Source organism: Carassius auratus, unplaced genomic scaffold (genome assembly GCF_003368295.1).
Source record: "Carassius auratus strain Wakin unplaced genomic scaffold, ASM336829v1 scaf_tig00009860, whole genome shotgun sequence".
NCBI classification, from domain to species: Eukaryota; Metazoa; Chordata; class Actinopteri; order Cypriniformes; family Cyprinidae; genus Carassius; species Carassius auratus.
The window spans coordinates 169,235-191,857 of NW_020524083.1; the positions used below are offsets into that span (position 1 = coordinate 169,235).

The window sequence follows — 22,623 nt, forward strand, 5'->3', positions numbered from 1 at the left end:
CATTGCTTAAACATGGAGACTGGGGCTATAAAATAATTTAAAATAAAACAGTGTCCAACTTTCAAATTTCACCGGGGTTTAACACACAGAACACAAATGGCATAGTAAGTTAGAAAAAAAAAACATTCTGTTGGTAAACCACTTAGATAAAAGCTTTCAAATATGGAAGTCCAGTTTTGGCTCATGGTAAAAATAAATAAATAAAGTTAACTGAGATTTTTTTCATTTTTATTCTGAAAACTGGCTTCGAATTTTTAAAAACGTGCAAGCTGATGGTTGGCATGATTTCAATTAGAATTGTGAACCAGTGTTAATATCATTAACAAAAAACAAAACTAAAAATTACAAAAAAAATAAAAATAAAATGCATCAATTGAAAAGCTGGATTGAATTCAATTGAATCAATTGAAAAATTAAAAATGCAAAATATTTAAGAAATGTTGCCATGTCAATTAACTCACATAAAATAAGTTATCCCAACATGACTGAAATAAAATGAATTAAAGATTTAAACAAGAAAAGTTTAAAATATAAAAAATAATAATAATGACAAAATAATACAGTAGCACATACAGTCAAATTATTCAAACTTAAACCAAACTGAAAATTGAAAATATAAAATATTTAATTAATTCATTGATATTAATAAATACTATAATAATTAATAATAATTAATAATTCTAAAATAACTTGTAACTCATTTATATCAGAGAGAGTCAGTTTATCATTTACTTTATGTTGCGTTTCCTAAAATTACCAAATAACTAGTGTGTTTTATTTACTCACCAAAGCCAACGTTTACACATATTTGGCAGTTGCCGAGAAATGTTACATTATGAAGCATGTTACAGAATTTGCTCAGTAAGGCCTCAGCAATCTTGGCCTTCAACTTTTAGTACTCTGAGCTTTTACTTTACTACGGCTTAGAGGCAAACGTGTTTCAAATGAAACATTCAATATAAGGGTGACTGATGTACTCAAAATCTAAGAATGATAAATGAAAATGTGTCCTTTTGCTCCCTGCTCACACTGACCCAATAATCCATGATCATTTATGATGCTAGAGGATTCCTTTCCATACTTCAGCAGCATATGTAGACAGAATCTGAGGATATGGGATCCAGGCAGGATCAATGGAGTGACAGATCACCACATTAACACCCATCCCGCCATTCCACACACTTATCATTTTTGACTCTGCAAAGCTCCTATGGGTGTGCAACAAATTTGTTCTTCACATTCAGCTTAATGAATCTCTTCAGTCCAACTATGATTATAAGGGAACAGACTGTTTTTCCGGAATGTTGGCAATCACTTAAAGGCTCAGAGATTGGCCAATGAAATTGCAGCAGTCCCTCATCCATCATTAGCTAACGGGGTCAGAGTGAGCCGCCCTCTCCTTATGCTAAAAACTCCAGTGTGCCCTGAATCATCATTCTCTATCACAAACCTTAATAAATGCCATTGATTAAACCAATATCAGCAAGTGACACCAACCCCATTTGGCTATAAGGACATCCGTGATGATCTTCGACACAGCTTTCTCTTCTCGGTCAGAAAATTATATAGTATAATTCTTAAGATTTCACTTAAAGGACATCTAGGTAATGTTTAAAAATAGTCCTGCCTAAAATGCAAATCACAACAAAAACTGAGATCCAAATTTGATCCTTTAAGAATGACTTAAAGGAAGTTTGCTGCCTTTTTAATGACATGAACCTTAGTTCACATAATCTGAATTAACAATAATTTGCTTAAATTGCAAAAAAAAAGAAAAGAAAAAAAAGGGTGTAAATAGCAGAAATATGACATGAAGTGGAAATTACATGATGCAGTCAGCCAATAAATAATCAGGTGACCATAAATTAGATTCATGCTGTAATCCATATTCTTGTTAACAGTCACAGTTGCTGAATGTATTATAGTAAAAGTCATATCTCAGGTGGACGGCTATTGTAGGAGGTCACTGAAGCATGCAAACCATGTTGGGAGTGGAATTATTCTCCCAATCCATCAAACTTGAGATCTACTGATGGCATTTTGCTGCTGGGATAAAGTATATGGAGCAACAAATCTACAAAGAAGCGTTGGGTGGTATGGCAGTGTTGTGCACATGACAAGGAACATTCGGTTGAGTAATGTGATGGAAATTGATGTTTGTAGTAGACATAATCATGCATCTGCATTCCAGGCTTCCGAATGTAATGTGTTCCCATTGCAGTTAGGCTGTTCATATCAAAATTGGCCGTAATATCCCCAGCGATGAGCCGGCAGTTTGGTGGTTTCCTCTTGGAAATGAACTCTGTCAAGTGCAATAATATGAATCAGCGTATGAAGCACAGAAAGAAGACACATCCCCGGCTCTCATATTTGAGAATTGTAGATACAATTGCAGCCTTGAGTTTTTATAACTATGCTTAAAAGTATAAGTTCAAAGTTTCTTATCAAGACCTTCACTGAATTCATTCTGTTGAAGAAATATGCTTTTCATTTTTTGGTGGAGCCAGTTAAATTCATTGGTTTAAATGGGTTTTTGTGTGTTACAACAGAACTTTGAAACTATTAAAATTCAGGTCATTATAAAAATCCAAAAAATGGTGGAAATCACGTGACATGTTGCAGGCTTTCAGAAACTGCAGGCTTTCAATGACCAGAAACAGACATGATCACATGACAAAATCAGGATAATGGGTAAAAATGAGTAATGATGCAATGTTCTGATTTCTATTCAGTTTCTTTAAGATATATATATATAAAAAAAAAAAAAAAGTTTCTTCTTTAATTTTTTTTGAGCATGAAAGTCAGCGGGATGCAAAATAACAATTAAAATCACATCAAAGGAACAAGTCCACTGGAATGTGGAATGAAAAGTGTGATTTCTATTTGATCTGACTCAAATGCCTTGTTATTCATCCAATCAAAAGTAATTCAGGCTGATTTAGACATTAAACGATAACTTTGATTGGAATAAAACCGCTTAATTCAGAAAGAATGAATTTTAATGGTCTATTCTTTGGTCCAGTTCAATGTAGTCAGGTTGATTTAGTCAGATTAAATGCAAGAAAACATTTTTTTTTATTATTGTATAATTTTGATATCCAAACATAAAAAGACATCTAAAAAACTTTTCATTTCTAATTGTAATAATAATCAATCAAACCTGTGATCAAATTTGTTAAACTACATTACGGAGTAGCTGAAGCTATGGTTGCAAAGTAAAGAACAAAATAATACACGTACAATGATGTAAGGTGCTCAGAGCTCTACTGATCGAAGACCGATTTTATAAATTGCAAGGAAACTAAAAATCGAATTGACACGGAGTACAATATAGTCCTATTGAGCTGATAATAGTGGCTCTCAAAGCAGGAGGGACAATCACGTGACTATGGGTTCATAGCTGCACACCAAGTGTAATTTTTCTGAAAGTATAATTTTAAATCATGAATTTTAATAATGTGATCAAGTATAATCAGGCAAATTGCATGATCTGTGCATATTTCTCTCCTGATTCAGACGAGTGGACTTTTTCACTGGAGAAAGCAATATTTGGGAGACAGGACTTGTTTAGCTGGAGGCAACACTTTGGAGTTAAAAAAGTCTTGGTGGATGTGTTTCTTACAAACATGCAGCTTTTCAATTCACTGGATGGACTCGTTAATAGATGGACTGGAGTTGCTGTGGATTACTTGTGGAATATTGTGATGTTTTAATCAGCTGTTTGGACTCTCATTCTGCCAGAACCCATTCACTGCAGAAGTTCCATTTGTGAGTGATAGGGTGAACTGTTCCTTTAAATTACCCTGTAGGACAAACTGAACTCTACCACATGCCGTATTCAGGAATGCAAGTCGTGTCTTGAATCTCTTAAACCTTAATGCATTTATTAGCATGTACCATTATTGAGGAGATAATGCAAGATCCAAAAGTGTGAATTATTTAGTATCAGAGGTGAAAGTTAACCATCTACAGAGGGTAAAACCTTACTTAGAATGTTAAATGTACATATGTAATGAGTTCAATTCCTGTTGTTCACATATGAGCTCATTTTCACGAGCTAGGCCTGTAGCAGTTCCATTCAAGGGACAAGGTTACATCATAGCTGGCACATTTGCTTGCAGTAATGTATGTTAAAGTCACTCCAGTTTAACCAAGCGGTCTGGTTTTAGTGGATGAAGCCATCTGGACATGAGCAGATTTTGTGTCAACATGCTGACTGAGTTACTACCTTCGGCTCTGGTTCTTTTTCGTAAGGATGCATTTTACCAATATATCTTTTATCTTGAAATATATCTTATTTTACCTATTGTTTTTGGATTCTGATCTCTTATAATCTAAAATTTGATAGTGGATTCAGGCTATTGCAAAACCTAAAGTTAAAGAGGAAATTGTTGCACTGAGTTTTGCAATAAGAGCAGGAATCACATTTAAAGTAGTGGTGTGGCACAAATACATCAGTTTAGAAGTGTAATATTCCTTGGTTGCATTATTGCAATTACAATAATGCAGCATTCTGAATATGTTCCTCCAGTATATGCATATGACTCCCAAATGCCCTTCTTTAATATATGACTTACAATAGCAATACACAGTAGCACTAATGACACATGCAACAACAGAAACATGTCACACTGTTCTTCTTCACCCACAGCATGCCACAGGAACCATACTGTTGTTTTTCTCTATATCTGCTTGCAAATGCCAACCGACCCATCTATGATATAGGGGTGGGAGAAAGGTTATGTAATTGCTGTGGAGGCCAGCAATTACATCACTCTTTGTAAAAAAAAAAAAAAAAAAAAACATAAAATAAATAGATTTATCTCTATGAAACTAGTGTTCTGGGTTGTTGCTAAGTCATCATTTAGTACTAGCTAAGTCAAAAGAGCACACATATCTACTTATCTGTGTCTCCAAACAGTGATAGATATGACTTGGGACACTCCTTTAATGGTATTTCTATGACCATTAAATTTCATTTTTAAAATGATAGTTGAAAATAGTAGATGATGATATTTGGCAACAAAATTAGCAATGAATGTTGTTAATTATTCTGTTTAGCAGATGAATAATCATCAATATGTCAGTGGATCAGAATCTATTAGACACTGCATGTTGTGTACATCGGTCTATACTTGACTCTTTGACACATAACTTACACATCAGAGAACTCATTAATAGTCAACTGTTAATCGTCAACACTCTTCACACTCTGATGTTTTTAGGACTGGGCAAGTATCTACAGATTGCTGAACATGATGAAATTTGAATCACAGACCACTTTCACACATACAGATTTTATGGTAAATTACTGTTAGGAGATTATGCGTGAGCAGGACCTTTTCCGGTAATTCGTTCCGGCAATTTACGGTATGAGAAGTTGCAACATTACCAGTCAACTACTGGTAGTGAGCTGTGTGTTAACAGGTATGAGCAAGTACAAATTTTGAACGCGCTGATGTGAGACATCTACTGTGGGCCAATCATAACATTCTGATGCATTTACTCTGCACTGTTTACAGACGTCAAAGAAAAATGTCTCTAGGGCAAAAGCAGCTGCATGAATGTGAATGTTTGACACAAAAATGAAAACGTGAACAAAAACACTGACCGAGTATACCCCTTCATGTTTACAAACATGGCACAGCCTTTAAGAGGTCATTTCCAGTTAATGATGTCACATAATTAACTGGTATTTTGAAATTGATGTGTGAATGGTGCTTCACCAGGAAAAAAACACAGAACGTTGTTGCTTGTGTGAACAGTAAATTTTTCTATTTGTAAAGTTGTACTGGTAATTTTATGGCAATTTACTGGTATTACTGTGTGAAAGGTGCTACAGATGACAGAAAAGCAGGGTGACCATACATCCAATTTTTCCCTATAATATTCAAAGGTCCAGGTTTTGGCTTTGTTTTCCTATTGACATGCTTCCCACAGTCCTCATAAATTATAAGTGAGTGGATGTGCATAGCTTTGACTTTCTCAATAGATCCCACCTTCCCACATGCTGCGATTGGTCAACTGTGTACAATGCCTACATGATACTGGTCAAACTGTTTTTTAAGTTGTTACATTCAGCAAGTATGGAAACAATGGCAAAGCATGGATCATGGAAAACAAAAACAAAACCTAGATATAGAAATCCCAGCCAGGAAGACAGGACAAACAGGAGGATATCAAACAGGAATGTGTGGTCATTTACACTAATCAGATTAAGGTATGAATGAATATTAGGCTAATTTTGATAAAATTGATTGCACTCCCTTTCATTTTGCTGACATGCCTGTTTGCACTCACTGTAGCATGAAATGAAAATTGATCACATGATCAAAATTTGTTCTCCTCCTTGTCAAATAATCACACAAAACTTTTTGATACACGACATCTCATAGTAACTACATTCGTCCAACTCCAAATGCTTCAAAAAAGTACCATAAACGCACTATAAATAGTACACAACTTATGTGCTATACTTTAGCAATATTGCTTTTACATAAGAGCTTGATAAATAATGTGTATTTATTTTTTATTTGCCAACAAAAATAGTTTCAAACAAATTCCTAGCAGAACATACAATGTTGTGAGTCTCAGTGCAATACTCAAATTCCTAAATGAATCCTAAATTACTGTTTTGAACAAGATTTAATTAATGATTAAGTGATTCATTCATAAAGCACTTGTTTCGTTGCCGAATGAATCAGGACCTTTGAACTAGATTATAGTCATAAACATATGTAAACAGTCATAAAGACAGAACAGTCATAAATACAGTAAATTATTTTGTTCCTGAATAAGTAAGTGTTTGTCCTTTGTTTTGTTCTTTGAATCAGTGTTTTTGGAACAAATCAGTTGAATGAATGATTAATTTGCTCATTTATTCATATAAACAGTCACTTGTCAGGTTTAAAAGGAAATGCAGAAGGAGTCACTTTCAAATGATGAATGATAGTGGTCCTAAACCTGCTGTCCTTCATACTGCATATCAGCATGTATAAGGATGAATTGTTTGTCTCTTTGTCAGCTGTATTCAGCACTACATGTAACACGTATAGCAGACAGCTTTATTATTGGGTGGGATTCTTTATCCAACAACCTGAAGAAGAGTGTGACAGAAGAGTGTAAGAGTCCCTGATCTATTGTGTTCTAAATACTATTTTATTCCCTGGTGGAAACAGGCTTAATATTTTCTGCTCCATGGTACACATGGCCAGTTTGCCTCTCTTTAACCAAGAGCTGGAGATAGGTGTGATTGAAACCTTAATACAAGTCTTTATATCTCTGTTTTACATACACATGCATCTTCACTGACTAACACAGTTGACGTGAGTCGCTGTCAGAACAGATTGGGAGTCAGCACTGGGCCATTAATCAATCTGCTCTGGCGTTCCTGTATATTTCACTAACAGCCACACACAAGGGCCTATCTCCGACTTGAGTTTCCATAGAAAGCACATGCAATGGAGACTGCACCATTAATCCTAAACAATCACTTGGACTGGAACTACTTGATACGCCTGACTGTGCCAGCAATTCACAGCTGCTTTCTTCTTTACATGTACACCACATCCTCGCGGCATGTGCATAATGCGCCATCTTTACACCTCACAAATTACTTTGACATTTGCAAAAATGCTTGCAGAGTTTAGAGTCATAAAATTTACGAGAGGTTATGCAGTAAATGAGCCCTACCTGGTCTGAATTTAAAAAATTGCACACTGCTGTCATTCCATGTAGGCAAGTTTATTCAGTAATAATACAATTAAATAAAGAAACAAAACAAAACAAAACAAAAATATAATATATAGGTAGATGATTCCTATGTGGTTTCTATGGTGATATAAGTAAATATAGTATGATATTTGCCTTCTGAGTGTTTGCCAGGGCATCTGTATGTGGTTGCTAAGGTGTTCTCAGTGGTTTCTGGGACAAGTTACCCCTTACCCCAAGTATGATCAAAAGTAAGTCTAGCAACAATATTAAGTCTTACTGACTTCAAATAAAACCAGCTAATTTAGTTGTTACTTTATGACATGCTTTTTATGTTACCTGAGAAAACTGTTTGTAATACAGTGAAATATTACAGTCATCAAACACCCCATCAAGGATCTGACTGCAGAGCATGTCCTCATTACTGGATCTGCTACTCATTCATTCACTCTGGGGTTCCTCTGTTCTTTTAGGCTACCAATAACTGACAGGAACTTTGTCGATAAAGCACAATGAAGGCATTGTGGGACAACATCACACTAGTACTGTCACACAGAGAAAAGAGAGAGGGAAACTGTTTAATGGCTACCCCCTCCAAATCTTACCAACCCTTTTACGTGCTTCAAACCTCTGTGGACCAAAAAAAAGGCCGGATAAAGAAAGGTTGTGACAAGTATAAGGGCAAGAATGAGGGAAAACGTATGAACTGATGAAAAGAGAAAAGAAATAGACCTAACTGCACAGTTTGGTAAAGGTTTTTTTCAGGCTGGGAACCTTGAAAGGACTGGATGGAGCTGATGCAGTGTGCAGAAATCGCATTAAAGGAAATTTGAAGGAAGAAAAAAAAAAAAAAAACACTGTTGCGAACACTTAAAAAAGTTGTAAAAAGCAACTTGATGCTTTAAGACTTTTGAGTATTCTCAACAAAAGATTTTTAGTTCTGCTAAAAAAAAAAAAAAAATACTTTGTTGAGCCAATGTAAATTTGTTTGTTTTTGTTTGTAAAACAACTTACAAGACTAAGATATACAGGAAATGGACACGTTAGGAAAATTCACATATCAGCCAAAAATGTGTGGTTACAGCAACACCAAAACACTTGATCCCTTCTTTTTGGAACTATGTTAATTGGCCCATTAGTGTCATCACTAAAGTTTATTCTAGTAAGTTTTTAAAGGGTAAGCAACATTACCAGTTTCCCACTAAAGTTTTTTCCCTTGACAGTCCATTAATTTCTTGTGTCATTATAAAACAGGAAACTGGCTTGTTAGAGTCTCAATTTTTCCTCTTTAAAGATTTACCTTAAGTGGTACGAATAAAAACAGCTTATTTCAATTATGTTTTCCAGGTAAAGTCAGCAAGAAAGAATAATTGCACTGGGTGTTGTGGATCCCAGAGATGGATTACAAGCTGAAGGCAGAGCTGTCAGATGTTCCATAGGGGATTTGGGGGGAAAGCGGGTGTCTTTGGGTGAGTGTGTGCTTGTTTATGTGCGGTGAAGTGGTGGTAGCAGAGTTAGTTTCAGCTGGTTAAAAGCTTTACAGCTGTCCACTCATTTTGTATGTCCGTGCAACTGAATCTAGGGTCTGTAACACCTGTTAGTACAGTGGATATAGAAAAGAATCACCCCCTTTAAGATAATATCTTTTTTTTTTTTTTTTTTTTTTTTTTGCTTTGCACCCATCTCCGGGATACAGTTGTGGACAAGCACAATTCAGGAGATGGATACCAAAAAATGTAAAAAAAAAAAAATAATAATAATAATAATTATTAGGGATGCACCATTATGATACTGGTTTTGGTATCAGGCCCGATACTGAGCTCCTGTACTCGTATTCGTTAAAATGCCCTAATACCAAATGCCGGTACCACACAGTGATAAGTGCCATATTCAGACAAAAAAAAAAAAAAAAAAAAACACAGACAACAGAACAGACAGCAGAATGGAGTTATTAGAGATTAAGGTTGTCTACGTAGGATATCTATGCAATGTGAATATACAATTCATCACTGGAAAGTTTGTAGTTTGGGCAGATATGTCAAAAACAAGTAAGTAAAACAATGCATAAGTTACTTAACTGTAGAGAGAGAGAGAGAGAGAGAGAGAGAGAGAGAGAGAGAGAGAGAGCGTGCACAATTCTGTTGTGTGATCTTTGATATTCACTCACTTGGCATTCCAATTTGGATCGTTAAAAAAAAGACCATTAATAGGGGCATTCACTATAATCATAATTTATTTACAACCTTAGGCATACATGACTTTCTGGTGAAAGTGAATCTAGCAGCCTGTGTGTAATATGCTAGGCAGCACTACTGTCCCTCTCGCTCTGCACCAGTACAAATACATGCACGCGTTGAGCTAGTTTTGCTGGCTCGAGTGTTTCTGCATTATATGAGTGGCTTTGGAATATACATCGCAGTACGTTTCAGATAAAAAAATAAATAAATAAATAAAAAAAAAACACTTCTATTTATGAAAAATATCACAGGATATGTATAACGAGTGATTCCCTGCATTATTACAGCAAATCACATCATTACAGTACTAAGTCGCAGCAATGGAGCAGCTCTAATGCTATTAAATTGCATATGATGAACCATAGAGCAAAAACATGATCAAAGAAAGTAACAAAAACTAGTAAAATATATTGTCATGGGCATAATTAAGTGTGAAAATAACAGAAGGAGAAGGAAGAAACCAAAAATTATTCAGAGACCAGATATACTTTTTATATATATTGTTTTTACTAGTGGGTGCAGGACACTATAGTTCATGTACTGTATGTAAGTAAGGATAGCAAAATAAGTAAACTGTGACAAATTATACCCCAAAATTCTTCAAATAGTGGACTACCAGTACAAATGATACAAATTTGGGACCAAAAATTATCCAGACCAAGTTTGGGGGAAAAAAAATAAGTTCAGCTGTCTAAATAATACTTTTTTGATTGTAATCCATTACATAGCTTTCTATAAAAGTTATCTAACATTATCAAGATGAATTTGTTCTGACACAGTTTAATTATGAGTTGTTGTCACATTTTATTACCATCTTCTAAACTATAGAGAATAAACTGTGATAATGTGAAATGTTGAAGGTGTCTTAATAAATTTTGGGTTGACTGTATCTATTTTAATAAATTAAGTGAACCAGCTAACATTATACATACTTTTTGTACCCAATATTTAAAATAATTACAAATACAAATAAAAATATTGGTATCTGTACTCTGTATCGACAAGTACCAAAAATAAAAGTAGTGTAAAAAAAATGTAATGTAATTATTTGTCCTCAACGCCAAACGATATGTCTGATGGATATCCAAGACAGCTCACCATCCAAATAACAGCATTCTTACAGTAAAGCTTGGAGGTGGTATTATATCCTGTTATGGGGGTGTTTCTCTGCAGCAGCGACTGGAGCCTTTGTTAGGAGAGAGGGACAAATCGAAGGGGCAAAATACCATCAAATTCGTGAGGAAAATCTGTTGGCCTCTGCCAGTAAGTTGTCAATGGGAAGAAGGTTAACCTTCCAACATGACAATGACCCAAAGCACACAGCAAAACTGACAACAGTGGTTAAACTGGGAAAAAGTTGAATGTCCTTGCATGGCCTAGTCAGAGCCCAGACCTAAACCCCATTGAAAATCTTGAAGAGATGTCTTGAACAAGTCAATATTTTGTTTGTTATCTGGCTCGGCTCGGTGTTCATCTTCAGTTCTCTCTTCACAGCAGTTCAGTCAGTGTACTGTTAGAGTAAATTAATTACTCCAGGATATTGGTTTGTTTCAACTCAGAGGGAGTGTCAGCCACATTAAATAAATTAACAGCTTAAGTCATTTGTGGATTAATGCTTATTGGAGACGCAAACCGTTTCAAATTATTCAGTTTGATTTGGTGAACTGTTTCAAGAAGATCCAGTCGCATCGAGTGATTCACTCGCAAACCAGATTCAAATATTGTTTTGTCTTTTTAAACTGTAAAACTACCAAAGTTTTTTTTTTTTTTTTTTTTTTTTTTTTTTTATCTTGGCCAGTATAACCATACAGTACTCGAAGCTAACAGACATGAACTAAAAGACAGAGAAAACTCTCCAATTCTAATTTCATGGAGCCTTTAAAGGTCATGTTCAGAATAAAGGTGTCTAAGATGCTTTGTAATTTGGGTTTGAGAAGGTCTAGCAAGAAAAATGTGTTGTGATAGATTCTGCATATATTGTCTATAGCAAAAACATGCAAAAAATAAACACCTCAAACTCAACCAAAAGCCCCAGTTTTTATCAGAGTGAAAAATGTATTTATTTATTTATTTATTTATTTATTTATTTATTTATTGTCCTGGGTAATGGCACCTGTTCCAGATGTGGTGCTGACAGATGTTTGCTTGCATTAAACTGTCATAAGAATTATTTCTGCACTCCCTCTCCAGACTTTGTGTTAGTATGTGTTTGTGTGTTGCCCTTCACACCATATGTGACTAATTTCATTGCACATCTGTAATCTTATTTCATAATAGCATATGTCAAGGTTCGATGGCATCATATCACTAGAATCCTATAGCTTCTCACAAACACATTGAGTATACAGGGATCATGCATTGTATCTCAAAGAATTATACAGAAAAGCCACCATCCCATCTAAAACGTTCCACATTCGGAATAAATTACACATCATCATAAAACACATTACTATTAAATTCTGATCAAACTTTCTCTGTCTCTCTATGCTTGATGCTTCAGGGAACTGGATGTATATCGCTAATGGTTATTCTGAGAGTCATCTTGTTATGTTGGGTGGAGAATGGACGTGATGCCTGAAGGGTGAGCTCAGATGAGTTATTCTTGTGCCAGTTCAATTTTGAGAGATGAAGAGTATAATTTTGTTCATTTTTTTTAAAATCTAATATTTGTCCAAACACATTTGCCAAGATGAAAAAATGAATCTTTGTTTAGCCAAATTTGAGCTAAAGTGGCAAAATTTGTGATGCATTTGCTTTCATATTTAATTAGCAATTTGCTAAAATGAAAAACGCTTGGGAATTTCAATTTAAATAAATAGGAGCTGTGCTTGCATGTCTAAAAAAAATGGCTGCCTCAGGCTGTTATAAAGATGGGATCTCAAAGACTTCAATTTAAACAGGCCCCACATTTTCCCTTTATTGAACTTTCCAGGATGCTAAATCAGGCTGATTTTCATGCTAAACCATGTGAAAACATTATACCGAATATGGCACTTCATTTACAGGCAAAAGTTTCTTACTCTACTTTCTGCAGTAAAACACAAAGCATAATTTTTTGATTGCACATTTCTGAATGATATTTTTTTTTTTCATGATCAATTCCGTAAATTACAGTACAACAACCAATAATCTCACACACTGTGAATGTCCATGCAACCATTTAAACAGGAGTTTAATCCTGTTGTGTTTTATACTTTGTCGTTCTAAATTTGTCTGTGCTTCCCTAGAAAGATTTGCTATCCAAAAACATCCCTCATCTCTCAGATAAATGGCAGCAATGATGAATATAGAAGGGTAATCATTTATTTGAGATAACAGAAGCGTAGTGACCAGTCTTTTCCACCCACAGTCTGACTCAATGACATCTCATCATTCTTCTTGTCTTCTATAGCCATAATCCTCCTGTTCACAATAATGAAGGGCCAACCGAGTGAAAAACCACTTCACACTTCTGGGTCATTCCTACAGTTTGGTGGATTTTATGTCTCCATGAAACAATACTATGCACATTTCATGCCACATGGTTTCCCATGCATAGATGAACCCCACTGACACAAATTCGTAATAATATAACACTTTGAAGCACTCAAAAGACAAATTCCCATTTCCTCAATAATGTTTTCTCAAATTCACTTTGAAATAAATGTTGCATACATAATTCTAAATGAGCAAATTGACGTATTAGTATATACATTTAGTTATTAATTTTGACATAAAATACAATAACTTGCAATACTTTTTTTTTTCATTTGTGAAACTATAAAATTACTTTAAGTCTCTCAAACTTCACGAGAGAGTGTCATTCCAGCAGATGATGTAGGATGTAGGCGTAGCATAAGCTCCAGTGGGAATATGCTAGTCTTGGAAGAACCAAGTTTTGTTTACAGTAAAGACTTATTTTGAAATTCTCCAACATTTTTCTTTACAAATCCTTGTTTTCTACTTCTAATTTGTGAACGGTGTTTTGTTCTCTCCTCTTCGCTTCTTTGTTCAAAACTTCTCAGCGGAACTTGTGCTACGCCTACATCCTGCGTCATCATCTTGAACGCCACTCTGGTCCCCCTTTGAGGCTTAAGAATGAGTAAATCAATGGGTTATTTTCATCTTTAAGATGAACTATCCCTTCAAGGGGGACAACTTTCCCTAGCCTGACTACGTCAGATTTCCTACTTCCGCTCAATTTCATTTCGCTTCTGTCTACGAAGCAAAGTGAAGTAGCAGAGTCTGGTATTACCAGGCTAAACTTTCCCCATCTTACACTATCTATTAAAATTATTTCTGAATGTTAATTTTCTGCAAGCATGTTGTTCTTTCCTAGCAAGTAATAGGGGTCATTAGGGTAAAAATGTCATGTAACAGGGTTGACAAACTTGTCTATTAGTTTTTTCTAATAGACATACATGTCATACATTTGACAAGAAAAAAAAAAAAAAAAAAAAAAAAAAAAAACAATTGGAAGATTTTTGCAAACCTGCTCAGTCCAAAATCCACCAAACTGTAAAAATGACTCTTCTGTTTAAGCATGCTGGTCGTTTTTTAGTTATTTCTGAGGCAAAAGTATTTTGACTACAAGTTCTAGTCAAACTAGGTTCTTCCAGCCAGGAACTCCTCTTGCAAGCCACACAGTGCCTAAAGCATCAATTACAACTATATTTTCACTTGAGAAGAAGTGGTGTAGAAATAGTATGGAAAACCATCTCAGGTTACGAATGTAACCATGGTTCCCTGAGAGGGAACGAGACACTGCGTCCTCTGAAGGGACACTATGGGGAACACCTCGTCGTGACCCGTGTCTGAAGCATACTTTGAAAAACACCAACGTGTTGGCCAGCGACAGCCTCTGACGTCGCTACCGGCGCGACTATAAATACACGCCCGTAGGGCCCATCACTTATCTTCTTCGTGAAGCTTGCGTCCGAAGCATGGCAGGGAGCTAGAGGACGCAGTGTCTCATTCCCTCTCAGGGAACCATGGTTACATTCGTAACCTGAGACGTTCCCCGTCAAGGTAACTTCGAACTGCGTCCTCTGAAGGGACACTATGGGGAACAGTATACCCATGCCGCCATGCTGAGAGGAGTGCAGGCCAGAATCATGGCAAACATGGTACCAACTCTACCATTTCACCGGGAGTCGCCCCTGGGACGGTTCGACGGTTGTCCATGACATTATCCCTTATGGCCAAAGGCCTAAGCTACATTCCCAACTTACCTGAAGGGCCTCGGCCCGGGTAGAGCTGAAGGCTTGGAATCACGAAAGATTCCTTTAAAGGGATACGGCTAAGAACTTAGCACTGTTTATTACCAACTCTGCCTGTCACAAAGGAGGGGCTCTCTTGGCACTCTGATAGAGCAGCTCGTAGATGGAATGGCCCGGGAGCAGAGCAATTGGAGGACGGAACGTACAGATGAAGCCTCGGCCACGCCTGTACCATGGCATCCAGCCCCAATGGAGCTGGATGAGTCAGAGGAAGCCAGAGGGGATAGTGCGACGCTCTCTTGAGCCGCAAAACCGATCCACCCAGATCTGGCCAACCTCTCTAACTCTGCTTCAACACCTTGGTGCAAAGGCGCCATTCCCCGAGCCTCAGCCCCTGCCTTAGCAGAATGTCTGCTCTCACAGTGCATCTCAAAACAGTATGTACTACTGGAGCGCTCTGATGAAAAAAACGATAATTCAGTCTCCCATGAGAGGAGGACTCCGAGCTCCGAGCAGCATGCTCATAGGCGACCCTTTTTGAAAAGGGGAGCGCTGCTAAACTACCGCGAGAATTGCCCACACAGCCCCCCATGTTGAGGGGCACACAAATACACACTGGTTGGATGAAGCCCAAGGAACCCCGGGGCTAATCATCTTAAGAAAGGGAATGAAGGGCAGCACGTAACCCTTACCTTACAGGATTTTAGAAAGTGGGCAGAGCCTTGCGTGCACACTTACCACTTACGTGGATTTGAGACAGTGCGCAAAGTGTTCACGTGCACACTGACCACCATGTGGTTTTGAGAAAGTACACAGGCTTAGCGTGTGTACAGAAAAGTTACCTGACAACCACTGTATGTGGGAGCTCACCTTCAGAGAGACCTGTGAAGCCTACTATCTGATAACCACAATATGTGGGAGTTCACCTACAGAGAGGCCTAGAGAGGCCTACTACCTGTTACCAGATAACCACCTCAGTGGAAGGTAATATGGAACTCAACTCCAGGGAGGCCTGGTGAGGCCTACTACCTGACAACCACAGTATGTGGGAGCTCGCTTTCAGAGAGACCTGGTGAAGTCTACTATCTGAAAAAACCACAATATGCAGGAGTCCACACAGCCCCTCATGTTGAGGGAAGCGATGCTTCGGGTGTATAACAAATACACACTGGTTGAATGAAGCCCAAGGAACCTCGGGGCTAATCATCTTAAGAAAGGGAACGAAGCGGAGCGCTTAACCCTTACCGTACAGGATTTTAGAAAGTGCGCAGAGCCTTGCGTGCACACTTAACCCCTTACGTGGACATGAGACAGTGCGCAAAGTGTTCACGTGCACACTGACCACCATGTGGTTTTGAGACAGTACACAGGCTTAGCGTGTGTACAGAAAGGTTCCTAAGCATCGCAGAGGCGCTTGATTGCAGGGGAGAGGCGAGCTCCAACCCTCAAGCAGTACATATAGAAGGACTCCGTAACTACCACCTCCCCGGATGCGCCAAGCGGCCAGGCGGCCCCTCAGGGTGACCTGGTCGGATATCCATGAAATTCCCTGCAGTGCTGTGCCAGTTCTGACGATCAGCCAGGCTCCTTGGGAGGGGTGCGGGACGAGCAACCGCAGAGCGCTTGCTTCCCGCACGTGGAACACGCTCCGTGGTGGGTGTCGCGCCCTGGGGGGGCGAACCCACGCGGCACGGCCGCCTGCCGAAAGCCTGTGATCGTGGCCAGAGCACAAGGCTGGAACTGAGCACTGTAAAGGAAACTCACAGAGTTTGTTAGTAGACATAACCACCAGCAACATAACACCCATAAGCAGAAAGGGTTACATACTCACCCACCCTCCTGTACTGGAGTGCCGCTTTACGGGGCGCCCCCTTTTGGTCCGGACCGTCAGTAAGGTGGTCACTATGAAAATAGGACCAACCAAAAACATAACAGGTCCAGGATAGGAGACTGTTATGTGAGAAACTTTCCACCTAACCCCGATCAGGTGGAGCGCTGGTGGCTACAGGGGAATTAGGCAGGGGATAAATAAAACAGAAGTTAAAAACATCCAAAAGGAAGTGACGAACTCCTAGGTATCACTCCGATCCGGACGAGAACGCTGCCCCATCTGAATCACATCCCTCAGACCCTGCTTACCTCTTCGTGACCCGCGATTCCTCTTGCCCCTGCCCTCAGGTGGGGGAGGAGCGCGAGCCACGACACTAGCCTTCTGCGCCCGTCTTCGATCCTCAGATCGAGATGGGCCAGGACCCCTTTGTTGTTCGGGCTCTGCTGCTGCGTATGATTTACCATTTAAGCGGGATGTATCCTGGAAGGGCATAGATGGCAAAGAGGGAGATTTTAGAGAGGATGTTCCCCAACTGAGAGATAGCTAGCCAGCATCTCTTCTACAGGGGGCATCCTCTCATAGCCGTTCTCGTGCATGCCATCGATATCAGCATAACTCGTATGCTGAAACCGATGGATGCGAGAGAAAAACGGCCTCTTCCATTCCTTTTTGACTTCTGCATGTAAGTCAGGCAAGAATGGGAGGCTCACCTGGGCTGGCGGGCTATGGTCAGATAAATAACACTCATCGAGGCTACCTCGCGACGTTACCTTTCTCGCACGCTTCCATGGCAAGTTTTTTTTTTTTTTTTTTTTTTCATTATTTTTCATTATTTTTTTTATTTTGCCGTGGCACGATCCATAACCTCTAACAGCTCCCCATACACAGAGCAGGAGAAATGAGCAGCTCAGCCTCAGCTTCTTCACCACTCTCAAATATCTCCTGCTCTTTCTGGGTAGAACCCAGCAGAGCACTAACTTCAGTGTCAAAAAGGATTAATGACTACGCATCTTCCTGTGTCATCAGGTGTCAAATAAAGCTGACATGGATGCACAAACTGTTTAAACGCCTTGCTAGTGGATGCCATGATAACAATAATAGATCCCTCTTACCGTTCTGGTCGTTTCTCAGATGCACGCTTCAAATAAAACAGTCAATGAAAAAGAAGAAGATAAGTGACGGGTCCTACGGGCGCATATTTATAGTCGCGCTGGTAGCGACGTCAGAGGCTGTCGCTGGCCAACACGTTGGCATTTTTCAAAGTATGCTTCAGACACGGGTCAAGACGAGGTGTTCCCCATAGTGTCCCTTCAGAGGACGCAGTTCGAAGTTCCCTTGACAGGGAACTGCCATTATCCCATGTGTGCATTTCCTGAAAAGTCTGTATAAAGAGAGCCGTAAGGGAGATATGCATTGAGAAACACAGATAAGCGCTGATAGAGAAGGCCTTGATGTGGTGGTGTTGAAGGTGAGGCTGGGTACTCTGAGCGCTGCTCCATTAATTTTGCCCCCACAGCAGACAGGCTGCAGTAATGACTCTCCAGAGAACATGGCTCTGCATTTGACCTGGGATACACATCTTCTACCAGAGCTCTATGGCACTCCACCGGGAACAACCTTGTGTGTGGGTTTGACAAGAAAGGGAAATCTTCGAAAACGGAAATAAAGTTGTTGTTGTTGTTGCAGTTGTTCTTGTTTGGCTCGTTCGGAAAAACAAGAGCAAAAGACTACTGAACCTCGGCTGAAGATCAAATATTGTTAATATGAATGATTCAGCAGTGTAAATCATTAAATAGGTTTGGGGCTGGGGTTATGTCAAGATAAGACTGTTGTTAGAGTACTATTCGATGCTACATGGGTGAAATGTATATTTGTCAGGTGTCATGATGCAAGAACTGATATAAAAATATAAATGTGTACCTTGCAAGCAATATAAGTCACTTTGGATCTGCCAAGCATCTGCCAAAAAGTATAAAGGCAATATGCAAATGCAACCAAGAATCAAGACCAGTCATAATGAAGTATGCAAATATTACAATGGCATCAGTGGCTAAAAATGCTGACTTTTTATTTTCTTTCTTTCTTTCTTTCTTTCTTTCTTTCTTTCTTTCTTTCTTAATCAAATCTATTAAATTGAAGTTAATTGAAATAGAGATTAAATACAATAAATTCAAAAAAAAAAAAAAATTGATTAAACTCTAAATAAAAATAAGACATATTAAAAAATAGACACTAAAAACACAAAACAAGTTGAGGTGAGATATAAAGGGAAAACACTAATATATGATATAATAAATAATACTAAAATAACATTGAAAATAAGAACACTAGAGGTGTGAAAATGTCATCACATGCAATCAAAAACCACAAACAAAACTGAAATGTCCCATTTAATTCATCAGACTCTGTTTGATCTGATTTTTCAAATGTTCCTAATTTCAAGAAGGAAGAAATGCTTTTTTGATAGTTGCTACAAAGACTATAATTTGAAAAACGAGGCTTAAAAATGTGAAGTTTTGTAGAGTGGCTAAAAAACAGCTAGTAGATGTTGACACAGCACCCCTCCCCTTATATATAAATAAATCCCTGACAGAATACTCCACAAACAAGATCAAGGCCGGGTCCCAGTACTTAGGAACTATTTGATGTGCCTTTCTTTTCAGCGAGGAGGAGCAAACATCAAAAAGGACATGTGCGGTCTGCAAATGTGAGACATTACCTTGAAACCATCTTCAAAAACAGCATCCTTAAGTAATTTGTTTAATGGAATAAAAATGGCTAATTGACCACTCGAAGGTAGTAATTTCCCATCTGAGAGCTGTTCTGTGCATGTGGGGGTAAGGCAAATAATTAGCAAAGGTCAAAAAAGTTCAGAAAACAGTTGCAAATATGTGGAATACCTGTGGTGTTTTTATTGTTGTCCGTATTAAAGAGGCATCTTTGCATATGTGTCATGGTATCTAATGGAGAACTCAAAAGCAGAAATTAGTGTTCAGGGGTTTATGAACAAAACAGCAGACAAGACAGGAGAGGGTGAGGAAGGGGGTGAACAGAGTCCAAACAATAGACAGGTGAGTAGCACAAAGACTGGCAGACCGAGGTAATGGCCCCAGAGACCAGCCTGAGATGACAGTTGGCCAGAGAGCAGTAACGACAGGACAGAGCAAGATCAGAGGATAGCAGCGATGGCATGACAGGAACACAAAGCAAAAGAGCCTGCACACACGTGGTCACAAAGGCACTGCACCGGTCCAGCTACTGTAAGCGGCCAGGGAAGCTCAGCCTGCAGGACAGGACGAGACAAGACAGATGGCAGAACTAATATAAAGGGAAACTATAACTAGAGAAATATCTGATTAAGTAAAAGCTAACAAATAGAGAGACAAATTGTTCTTTTGAGCCGGTTCTCAGGAAGTAACCAGTCGAGGTGGTTTATAAATCAAACTGAATCGAACTTTAGTTTCAAGCTGATGACGCAGGAAGCACAACTCAAAAAGAACCAATTGAGCCGGTTCAACCAACTGTCGAAGTTTGCCAAGGATTACAGAGGATTTAATAAGAACCGAATGAGCCGTGGCGAAGTTTGCCGAGGATTACCGAAGATTCTGATGAGTGAGCTGATGATACTGTGCAAGCCCAAGGCATGTCCTAGAAATATGCTGTTATTTTACATTTTATTAAAGCTTGCAAAAACCTTTCTGTCGAGTGATGTAAATAAATTTTACAATAGTTTATTGTGCATGCATCATATTTAAAGTTGCTTAAGCGAAATCAGGGACTTTTATGCATTATTTAAAGTATACGGTAGACATGTAGAACGTACTGTATCCGCATTTGTGCATCAATGTCTGCAATGTGTGCTGTAGGTGTGAAACTTCTAGGTATCTTATCCAAGTTGTAGGTTAGTCAATATTGGTTAGTCAGTCATATCTGACATAAAGGATCTGCAAATTAAACTGACCACAAACACCATTAAACACCATAAGCCCTTCCCCGGACAGCACGCCAAATATGCATACCACACCTCAGCTAATTATATGTAAGTGTGAACTCGTGAAATGAATTATGGCAATAATCAGCAATATGCATTCACACAAATAGCTTTATTTTTTGAATGTTTCAATGCATGTCAAGTTCTGATCTATTCCTTGTGCAATTCCCCACTTGAAAAGGACAATCCCTCCACATGAAGCTTTTAACTGGATTTCACTCAATAAACAGCCATGGGAACAGTTGTTTGTCCTTTATTTACCATTCCTTGATAGCAGTAAACAGGTGAAAAACCTCAAAAGAAATGACAAATACCAGTTATTATTTGAGTTGACAGTCAAACTAAACAATTCTTCACATTCTCCTCAGATAAACACAGTACTGTCATTACAAAATACAAGGTTTCCACTTTTAAGAAGTATTTTCATAGTCAAGAATTATTCTAAGGCATCATTGTAGCCACACAACTATATATCCTTTACAAAACAATCAATTATTTAAATTTTTAGAACCTTCTTATCTTTTAACAAAGTATCTTTAGCCAAATAATTTTAGACTATACTTTTTCAACTGAATTAAGAACTTTGTTAAGATTTCTACAAAGTTGAAATTACTTTTAACAATTTCAAACACATTCTTTGTCAAACAATGAATTTGGAATTTGATTACCCCACAAACAACATTTGAAGTTACAAATACCACTGCAAAAGTCCTATCAAAGTCAACAAGAGTTCAAGAGTTTGTGTTTGACTGCTTAAGGCAGTCTAGCCAAACATGGCCAATATGGCGCTTACCGGCTGTCCTTCACAGTATTGTGGAAGGCTTGGTCTTGCACAGTCACCTTGATGACAAAGATGGTTTCCTTGGTCTTGTGGTGCCTTAAATGCGGTCTAAAGACAACAAAGCCAGGTACTGGCACGCTCAGATCACCTGGAAGAATTGTTCCACCTGGTTCACCACTGATTGAAGGAGGAGGAGTTTCACCACTGAGGAGCTCCCAGGCAGTTTGTCAGCACACCTCCCACTCGATCTTCCCATGGGAGCCGATGGAAAGATCGCAAATCAGCACCTGCTTACTGCCAGTCAGCTCAGAGTTTGGTCCTCAACTGGTAGCAAGACAACCAGGCGTCGAACATCTCTGTGCAGGACTGTGGTTTGGAAAGCTTCTTTCAGGACTTTGATCGATGGACGGTTTAGTGCAGGTTTTGTGACAGGAAGGCAGGAGCTTTGGACCACTTTGACGATCACGTCTCGAACAATGCCCTTAGCATCTGGATTGACTCTCACGACCCGTCCTAGCTTGAATTGGCCCCTCACTGCATTTTGGTCGCACAACCAGACAATATCTCCGACAGCAACATTGCGATGCGAAGTGTGCCATTTACTTCTCAGAAATAAGTTTGGGCCAGCAAGCTGGCTCCAAGACCTCCAGAACTTGTTGACCTGGTTCTGCATCTCTCGGAGTCTCTTGTAAGGGTAATTTGCAAAGTCAAATGTTCTAATCTCACCACTTGAAGAGGCTCGGCCCAGGAGAAGTGTGTTTGGTGACACATACTGCACACTTTCTTCATGGGTCTGCACCCTGGCATCTATTGGGCATTCGTTGGCAAGGTTTGCAGCAAGTTGTAGTGTTGTCTGAAGCTCGCTGTAGCTGAGG

The 22,623-nt window shown here is 38.6% G+C and overlaps 1 protein-coding gene across 1 annotated transcript in view; it reads right to left on the reverse strand.

Moving 5' to 3' along the window:
* LOC113072681 (receptor tyrosine-protein kinase erbB-4-like) overlaps nt 1-22,004 on the reverse strand; it is a 107,775-nt gene extending 85,771 nt beyond the window's left edge. The window contains exons 1-2 of the mRNA XM_026245653.1: nt 21,992-22,004; nt 21,761-21,896 (exon numbers count right to left, since the gene is read on the reverse strand). Of these exons, the coding sequence (XP_026101438.1) occupies nt 21,761-21,896; nt 21,992-22,004 (149 nt within the window). The remainder of the gene's footprint in view (nt 1-21,760; nt 21,897-21,991) is intronic.
* Nucleotides 22,005-22,623: the final 619 nt, after the last annotated feature.